General features: G+C 33.7%; 1 protein-coding gene across 1 annotated transcript; it reads left to right on the top strand.

Moving 5' to 3' along the window:
• Nucleotides 1-7,183: 7,183 nt before the first annotated feature.
• Nucleotides 7,184-8,532, top strand: LOC122724441. The gene is made up of 2 exons (XM_043959401.1): nt 7,184-7,495; nt 7,708-8,532. The coding sequence occupies exons 1-2, from the start codon at nt 7,184-7,186 to the stop codon at nt 8,530-8,532; spliced, it is 1,137 nt and encodes a 378-aa protein (XP_043815336.1).
• Nucleotides 8,533-10,546: the final 2,014 nt, after the last annotated feature.

Raw genomic sequence — 10,546 nt, 5'->3', positions numbered from 1 at the left:
TAATTAGGATTCACAGTATTTGATTCAAATTAAAAAAATCAATCAAATCGAATTAATTTAAAATTTAAATTTGATTTTTTATTTATTTCGATTCGGTTTAATTTTTAATTTTAAAAATTTCGATTATTTTGGTTCAATTCAATTTTGATCATAAAAATTTGAAAAAATCGAATCAAATCTTAGTGATAATAATATATTATTTTAATAATAAATAGAGATTAGATCTAAGATTATAATATTTTAATTAAATTTTAAAATATTAAAAATAAAGTGTAAAAAATAAAAAAATTATTAAAAATTCAAACCAATTAAATCGATCCAAATCGAATCGAATCAGACCAATTCAATTTGATTCAATTTTTTATTAAAATCAGTTCGATTTAATTTTTATAAATACCAAAATTTCGATTTTCGATTTATTCAGTTCGGTTTGATTTTGAAATAAACCGATCAAATGTTCATCCTTAGGCTTAATCAATGATATTTGATATATAGTAGATTCTAAGTGTATTCTAGTAAATTTGGTTTGTTTTTCTTTTTTTTTTTTTTTTGTCCTCCAATAACGTATAATCGTCGCTCTAAGCTTGTATCTTCCTATTATAGTCACGCCGACCGTACTGCATCAGGTGACCATTTTATTCCATTCAGGTTAGGTAGATATGATCTTAAAATGGAATTTGTTGTTCCACGGAGTTAACAGATTATTCGTGATCCAGCCCCCTACGTGTAAGCCTGCATCCAGCCCGCCTCTTCAAAATAAGTTTAGGGCTTATGTATAGAATAGATTCGGACATTGGACTTTAATAAAACTAAGGTCCGACCTTCCTAACGCTCAATCATGACAGAGGCATTCTAGATCTGATTATATCAATCAATAAAATACTTAAATTACTTAAAGAGATGTTCATTAACAAGAAACAAAATGAAATGGAATGACGTGAGTTTATTATCCTTTAATATTTTACTTTTTAATAGATATAATCAGTGCGAATTTAGATTAGTCGAACAAATAAGTTTCGTACACCAGATGATTGATTATATGTATATATATAAAAGAGAAATATTAATAAATTACTCTTTTTCATCACATAAGTTTTATTTATTAATAATGTCAAATAAAAGCTAAATGGACATTCTATAATACAATTTAATAAAATCACGCATATTTATATAGTAATTTATTAAATAAATTGACATTACATACTACAAATGATATTAGAGCATGTCTGCTCTGCATTGGTTAATGAAAACATTTCTCTTTTTTGATATAATTTATTTTAAAGAAAAATTAAATAATTTTTTATAAAATTTAACTTCTTTTAAAAAATAATTGAAATTTATTGATTTTAAATAAGAATTTATTAAAAAAAATTATTGAATTGAAATTTTATAAATTTTTTATTCTAAATAGAGAGTTAAAGGTTATTTTAATAGGATCGAAATTGACTTTTATTTTTCATCAATCAATTTTAAAAAAAAAATTTCAAGGCATGGCCCTTAACTTGGCCACCTAGAATATGCTAGGTCCGGTGTAAACTCCGGCCCAAGAGTTTGCAAAAACAAAGTATTAGGATAATTTTACTTCATACTAAAATAAAATGGGATAATAAACTCTAAAGGCCCATCTCAAAACCTTTACTATGTGATGCTTACAAGTATGAAGAAATCTCATTTTTATTCTTGAATTTTGAGTAATGTTTAATATTATCCAATATTAAAATTATTTTTCATAAAAAATTTTAATAAGAAAATTTAATTTTATCCTTAACAAATTTATTATTAATAATAATAAAAATCAAAATAATTAATATTATTATTATTAAATAATTTTTGTAACGGTAAAAGGATAAAATTAATATTTTATTATTGATATGACACAATAACCATTCAAAGTGTGTCATGGATTCTGACTATACAACATGATCATGGGCAAAGTCCTAATAAACTGTGGATCTCAATCATTCAAAGACTCACTCATAACAAAGAAGACTCAGTCAGCAGGGTGGCCAGTACTGAAACGATAGGAGGCTCTCCCTATGTGTCTGATCGAAACTCTCATGACATTTAGTTACTATTAAAGGATATTATACAATAGATCTCCATTACACCTACAATTACAAGATCTCTTATTTATTAACTAGTAGTAGTCAGATTTTCAAGGAAGTAACTAACTAACCCTATCTTATTATAGTATAAAAGCAAAGCATACACAAAGTTTAAGATACGCATTAAACTCAAGTTATCTATTTACACTCGCCTTTCTTTACAAGTTTACTAACTTGAGTATCGGAGTGACTGCCTCTAGGCACCAACCATTCCACATTCTCTTTTTGCAGATTGATAAGACATATTCAATTCTTTTTCGGCCACATCATTTGGTTCCATTGCCAGGATTCTATTGATTTTTCTTGTTCATTTGGGATAAATCCAGCCTAGTCTTTCCATTCACTTGTTCACCTAGAGTCCTTTTTTCATCTCTCACTTTTAAGATGGCTAAAAACTCACGAGCTGCTGCCAAGTCTAGTACTAACAGGGGAGTCATCGTCTCTTCCACCTCTTATAGTGGATAGGACACTCCTTTCATGGTCAACGAGATAGACCTCAATAATTTAAACAACAAGCATATGATGCAATACATTAAGAAGATCCAGGAAACTCTCGAGCAATACAAAGCTTGGGAAAATGCCTCATTCATGGCTCCCAGAATAAGGGAGAAAGCATCCTTCGAGACTCCAAAGACCCAAACAGAGGTAGTTCACACGCAGTCCAAAGGTAAGGCCAAGGTTGAGCATGAGGAATCATCAGACGAGGTATCAAGAGACATTGATTGGAAGTTGGTTCAACCTATTCGAAGATAGCAGAAAGAGAAAGAAGAAGATTATGGCCTCGATGACGCATCACCTCTATTAGAGGAAATCTTTTCAAAGACCTTTCCCACAAAGTTCAAGCTGCCCAATTTGGACAAGTGCGATGGGACAATACAGCCCAGGAGCCATCTAGCTACTTTCTGAACTACGACGTAGCTCTAGAATGTCAACGAATTCGTACTGTGCCAGGTCTTCCCATCCACCCTCATAGGTTTAGCCTAGAAGTGGTACAAACATTTGAGTCCAGATTCTATCAATAACTTTACTCAACTTGCCATACTCTTTAAATATAAGTTTGTTGCTTGCATACCTCCTAAAAAGCTCTCCTCGGACTCGTGCAAGATCTGGCAAGGCGAGGGTGAGTCTTTAAGGAGTTTCATCTCATGTTTCAATACTAAAGGGATACATATTGAAGAATTAAATCATGAAATAGCCTATGAGGCACTGAAGAAGGGGACTCACAATATAAAGTTCATAGATTCATTAATCAAGAACCCAACAGCCACCTATCAGCAGTTGATGGAGAAGGCTTAGAAGTACATATGATTGGATGATAAAGTCCATACACTAAGAGATGATAAGAAGATAAGTTAGAGTAAAATCCAGAAACCTAAAAGGCGAGGCTATGAAAGAAATCAGAAGAATGATCTCATGTCACGAAGGAAGAAAGATTGAGGTAAATATAGGAATTATATTACATTAAATGACTCTCACACACCCATATTTTGATGTGGATTAGGAAGAATGATAAAGAGGTTAGATGGCCTTCTAAGCTCAATCCTGATAAAGCGATCATATGGGTCAAAACAAAATACTACTGCTTTCACAAGGATCACGTGCACATGACTGAAGAATGCCAACAATTGAAGGACGACATTGAAAGACTGATAAGGGATGACACTCTTCGGAAGTTTTTCAGGAAAGACAGAAAGGACAAGAGGCTCGAGCTTGAGGTAAGAATATCAGAAAATACTATTAATAGTGAACCCGTTGGGGTTGTAAATGTGATTGCATGAGGCCTTAGCAATTGTGAAGGGAAGAACAAGCACGCTCTTGAGAATGTTTTCTCTGTAGAATAAGAACCATGTACGAAACAAGAGGTAAAATTTGGACCAACTGATGGGGTGACAGAAACTCTGCACAATGACCTTTTAGTCATAAGTGTTTGGTTGAACAGGTATGATATAAGGTGAGTCTTAGTAGACATAGGTAGCTCCGTTAACCTTCTCACTTTAGAAGTTTTCAATAAATTAGATTTAGATAAAAATAATCTTACTAAATTCTCCTACTAGTTAGTGGGGCTAGGGGACAAAACTATTGCAGTGCTTAGCACCATTAATCTTCCGCTTGTGCTAGGGGATGAAAAGCACAAGCAACCTATATGTAGAATTCATGGTGGTAGACATTCCACTCACTTATAATGTAATACTCGGTCGCTTGGTCTTAAATTGCCACGGAATAGTAATTAACATGGATGCTCTGTGTTTAAAGTTGCTAGCTCTAGGGAGATTGAAAATTGTTCGAGGCAGCCAGAAGTCAGCACAATAATGCTAGGGCACTCTATGAAAAGCCTCGAAAAAGCAACAATTCCAATTAATCTACTAGAAAAACCAGACTCTCTTATGAAGCCAAAGTCAGTAAACCCGATGGAAGAGATCCTTTTAGAAGTAGATAAGGTGTGTTTTGGAACTGCATTAAGTAGCATAGTAAAAGATAACTTGGTGAATTTACTAACACATAGAATGACCATCTTTGCTTAGTATCTAGAGGATGTAATAGGTATAAATCCGACCCTAACTGATGAGTTGCAAAACTCACCACTTTTTCATTATTAAATTACATGATTTTGCTATGATTTTGATGTAAATAATTGATTTTTACTTAAAATTTGATTTGGAACAGGTTTTTGAGCAGAAAGTAAGAAAAAGAATAAAAAGAGGTTGAATTAGAAGATTTTCTGACTGGGGGGTTACAGCCTTGCCCAAAGTGACGAACAGATTTCAGAATTCGAATTTTCCAGCTGTAATCCCAATTTTTCCAGCTGCACAGAGATCATATCAGTTTCATATTGAAACAAATACAATTAGATTAGGATTGGAATAAGATAAAAGTAGTAGAGTTTATTTTAAATTGTGAATATTTATCTTTTTATTGGGAAAAATTCTGTATAAAGGCTGTCCAAGAATTAACCTAGGCATCATATATTTTTTCTTTTCTTCTCCTCTCTCATATTCGGCCACCTCCTAGCCGCCTCCCTCTTCTCTTTTCTTTAGTTCTTTGCAATTTTATTATGGCTCTTAAAGGCTAAACACTTCTCTTCAGTTGAAGGTTAATCAAAATTGAGGTTTATTCAAGTTATGAGATTATGTTCTTAACTTTTCTTTATCTTATTTCTGTTTTCAATTAATTTTTATTTTTGAGGAACACCACCTCCATTGTTGTCCTCTTAGAAATTCAAGGGGTTTATTGAGTCTTCTGAAAAGACAACATATTACTAATTAACCCAATTAAATCCGTAATTGTTTAATTGGGTTAGTAACAAGTAGCAATTAGCATATTCGTTTATATTAAGAAATTAATTGATTTGATTTAAATAATTCGCATGTTATTAGAGATCAAGTTTGAGTTCTTATCTCTTAAAGCAGTTAACTAATTAAATCTACACGCGTGTTGGAGTTATTAGTTAAATAGGAATTAATTTAAGCGCGTAGCGAATTAATTTAATCATAAGTAAGAATTGGTGGGATTCACGTGTTTGAACATTATAACCAAATAATAGATAATAAAATGAATTGTCTTTCTAATCAATGATCAACTACCAACCCCTCAATTTGATTACCTTCAACTGAATTTTAATTTAATTATTTGTTTCACCATCTTAATTGCATTGTTTTTTTTCTTTAAAGTTTTTGGCTTGCCCAAGTCAAAATCAATTTCTCCCAACAACAATTCTCTTCTTCTCTCTTTTTGTTTTAAACTATTTTTCTTATTCTACTAGTCATCTAAATTAAACAAAGTTAAGGTCTCTGTGGGATCGACACTCATTTGCCCTATCTACAAATTCTTTTAAATCAAGGAAAGGGAAATAAGTTTTAATTGACGGACTCGACACCCATCAAATTTTGGCACTATTGCTGGGGACCTTTAACAGTTTATTTGTATTTTTATTTTTATGACTAGATATAGAAATAGCAAAATTCAGTTTGATTCAGAAATCAAAAAGACTGCAAAAAGGTTGAGAAAAACAACTAAGTTGCAAAAACAGGCTAATTCGGGAGCCTCTCAACCACCTGTCCAATCCCCTCTGCCAACTGAAGACACCACATCTTCAGTACCAACCAAGCCTCCAACTGACACCAACTGAAGAGACACTATAGTCGTAGCTACTACTAAAGAACAACCCTTTGCATCACATACCCAGTGTTGAATGCACCCCTGGAATTGTTAACAGGTATGATTCATATATTATCAAAATTCCAAGGATTAGAGAATGAAGACTCCATCGTCATCTGAAAGAGTTTTACATGGTTTCTTCAAGTATGAGACCACTGGGAATAACTGACGAACAAATAAGGTTAGTAGCTTTTCCTCTTACTTTGATTGAATCTGCTAAGGATTGGCTCTACTTTTTGCCTTCAGGTTCAATCACCACTTGAGTGCAAATTAGAGACTTATTCTTAGAAAGGTTTTTTTCTTGGAACTAAAGTATCATCTATAAGAAAAGAAATAAGTGAAATTAAACAAAGAAAAAATGAAACCCTACATGAATATTGGGAACGTTATAAGAAATTAATTGTAAGTTGTCCAAAATATGAAATCACTCCAAAACAACTCAACCTTCACTTCTGCAAAAGACTTTTGCCTTTAGAAAGTAGAATAATAGATGTTGCTAGTAGAGGAGCCATTGTGAAAATAGAATCTGAAGAAGGTAAAACTTTAATCTCGAAATTAACTGCCAATTCTAGACAGTATGGCTGAGATGAAGACATTCCTAGGAATACGAATGAGGTAAGTATTGCATCTTTAGATTCTAAAATTTCATAACTTATCGTTGCAATTCAACTATTGGCTACAGGAAATAATATACGAATCTGTGGTATTTGCAAACAAGCCGACCATCCCACAGCTATGTGTCATACCTTCAAGAAGGTGAGCAACAGGTAAATGCCATTGGAGGATTTAATAGACAATAAAGGAAGTATGATCCATTTTCAAGTACCTAAAATCTCGGGTGGAGAGATCATCCAAACCTTAGCTATGGGAATAGACAGCAAAACTACTAGCCAATAGCAAACTATCAAGCTGCAAAATCAGGTATGTCTATAAAAGATATTTTTCAATCCCTTGCTAATAGCACTCTTGCTTTTCAACAGAAAATGAAATTGAGCATACAAAATTTGGAGAATCAAATGAGCCAACTTGCTATATCAGTGAGCAAGCTGGAATCTCAAGGGAAATTGCCCTCCAAACCATGCCAAATCCAAACTAGAACGCAAGTGCAATTACGCAGAAGCGAAAAAGAATTAGAATCTGCCAGCCCTAAGAGGCTTGCCCAAGGCAGTATGACAAACCTGATGGCAGAAGCAAAAATAGAGATTCTAGTAGAGAACCAACCCCAAAAATCAGAGGTAAGTAGCCCCCAATTTAGGTAACACGATCTCCTTTTTTTGGAAGACTTGCTCAATCAAAAAGAGAAAAAGAATAAAAAGAGATCTTGGAGATTTTTCACAAAGTCCAAGTAAACATACCCCTTCGTGAAACCATAAAACAAATACCTAGGTATGTGAAATTTCTAAAAGACCTTTGCACTAATAAAATAAAATTGTATGGACACGAAAAGACCAAAGTAGGGGAGAATGTGTCAGCTGTGCTTCAAAGAAAAATTCCACAAAAATATAAGGATAAAGACATGTTTGCAATATCATGTAAAGTTGGAAACCTTGAAGTCAAGAAAGCAATGTGTGATTTAGGAACTTCCATAAATGTTATGCCTCTGTCAGTTAATTTGTCTTTGGATGCAGGTCCTTTGAAACAAACAAATATCATACTCCAACTCGTCGATAGATCAATAGTTTATCCTAAAGGCATGTTGGAGGATGTTTTGGTCCAAGTGGAAAAATTAATTTTCCTAGTAGACTTCTTTGTCTTGGACATGAAAGATGATAGTTCATCCAACTCTACAGATTTATTGCTAGGAAGACGATTCCTTAGCACAGCTAGAATGAAGTTCGACATGCACGAAGGCACGCTAACAATGAAGTTTGATGGAGAAGAGGTAAACTTTAATGTCTATGATACAATAAAGTATTATGCTGATAATTTTTCTCTTTACAGCATAGATATAGTTGATCCTCTCGTTCAAGAAGCGTTTGAATTAAGCAAGAAAGACAAGTTGGAGGTAGTTTTAATCCAAAACTTGACAATGGACAGCCTTGACAATAGCATATCGCAATTCAATGAAGAAATTATAGAAATAATCTATTTATTAGACACTTTGAGCTACAAGGAACCAAAACTTGAGTTGAAAATACTTCCAGCTCATTTGAAATATGTATTTTTGGGAAGTAATAACACACTTCCAATCATAATTTCCTCTAAGATGAATCCTTTAAAAGCAAATAAGTTGATTTGGGTGCTGAATGAATATAAAGATGGAACTGGATGAAGCTTAACATGCCACTAATGTCTATCTTAGAACAGTAAAGAAGGGCGCTACTTGGGAGGCAACCCAAGGTCATAGGCTTGCCCAAGCCTATACAATCACCAATGAGTTTCTTTTAATTTTTAATTTTTAATTTATTTATCTATTATTTTCTACCTTGGAGCAAATTAGACCTTCTGGACAATTTTGGACTTTATGGGACCTTTTATGACCTTCAATGGTTATTTGGGTGGTAAGTTATTATTTTAAAACTGCTTTAAAGAAAGGTAAATTTTATTATACTATTTTTAATTATTTTTGTTTGTAATAAATAAATAAAAAGAAATATATAAACTTAACCCTTTTTTTTTTTCTTCTTCCCTTTTTCTTTTTCCTCCCTAAGACCTCTCCCTCTCGCCTCTCTCTCCTATCGTAGCTACATCCATGGCGAGAACCACCTAGCCCGACACACACACTCCTCCTCGCTGCTACTGCACTTTTTCAATGACACCAGCAGCTTCGGAGATGGACTCACGCACCACTGGCAAATCGATAAATGCGCCGCCAACACCAGCACATCACCCTCGCCGTCCACTGAGCCACCAGCGTTGTCTTTGGCACCCTTGCTGCCGGCCTCAACAAAGAGAAAGAAACATTTGCAGGCAAAGGAAAAAACCCCTATTTATGTGCTGCCCACCGACGATGAGGAAGAGGAATGGAAGGTGAAACCCAAAATTCTGAAGCAACTCCAGGTCCTATCATTCCACCATGATTGCGCTTATTTCGAACAGAGAACAAGTCAGCGCTACCAACCTTAGTAGCACCTCCAGAACCTGATGATCAAACCCGCCTAGCCAAAATTGAGGCAAAAATGCACCACATTGATGCAAAGTTTGATGCCATCCTCTCTCACTTGAGGTTACTCTTACCCCAACCATCACCAGCCTGAGTTTTTAGCAACTTACTCCTCATGGAAGTTCTCTTTGATTCAATTTTGCTAATTTATTTGTGAACTTCCCCCGTTACTTGAATTTTTTCCACATTGAGGACAATGTGAGGAGTAAGTGTGGGGGGGGGGGAGAGAAGTGATTGGAATAGAAGTTTTTTTTTTATTGGTTGATGGGTTGATGTACATATTTTTTTGCTGTATTCTGAAAATTTTTCTTCGGTTTTGCTATTTCTATATAATTTTTCTGTCGATTGCTAGAGGCTTCCCCAAGCCTATAAGACTTTTTATGATTCTCAGTAGTTTCTCAATACTTGCACTTGCTAAATTGTTTATAGGATTTTAATTTTTCTGGATTTTTCCAGTATTATTTTCAGTTTTAAATTTTATTAAAAAAAAATTCATAGAATTCAAGTTCTTATGCCATTTATATACTAACTTAAATAGAATAAATTTATCATTATTCATTTTGTTAGTTTTGTTTTTAAGGTTTATTTTGAAAACTCATGAAGTATGGTCTTTATTTAAATAGTTGATAATGAATGCATATTCTTTTAAATGAGTTGTTGCCCTTGTTGAGAATGATTTAAAGGACATTATCTAGACCATATGATTATGTGAAAATTAAGGGGTGTCAAAAAAAAAAAAGAAAAAAGAAAAAAAAGAGCAAAAGCAAAAAAGCAAAATAAATGCACTCTTATGACCCACTCCTCTAGTTACTTGATTATTTGGTTACCAACCCAATAGTCCAAGTAGTGCAGTACTTGGTGACCCCTTAAGGTGACTCTGTTTGAGAGAATATCATCCCTTTTGAACTGTTTAAAAACTCGCCCCATGCCTTTTAATTTGATGACTATGAGTGGAGCTAATAGCCACCTGAGCTGAATAACTTAGGGCAAGTGGCTCAGTAACAATTTGTTTCATATTCACTCCATTGGTTTCAAGCAAGATATAGTAAGAAGTGTAAAAATAATCTCCCAATTCTTTAAATTTTGTTGATCTAGTCGAGAGTTCCCAAGAGTCCATTCTTTCAAAAGGGCAGTTTAATATTATATGGTAGGAGTGAGCATTCGGTCGGTTCGGTTCAAAACC

Source organism: Manihot esculenta, chromosome 8, assembly GCF_001659605.2.
Source record: "Manihot esculenta cultivar AM560-2 chromosome 8, M.esculenta_v8, whole genome shotgun sequence".
In the NCBI taxonomy this organism is placed as follows: domain Eukaryota; kingdom Viridiplantae; phylum Streptophyta; class Magnoliopsida; order Malpighiales; family Euphorbiaceae; genus Manihot; species Manihot esculenta.
The sequence above is the reverse complement of the archived record's forward strand: the minus strand, read 5'-3'. Positions and strand labels throughout refer to the sequence as shown.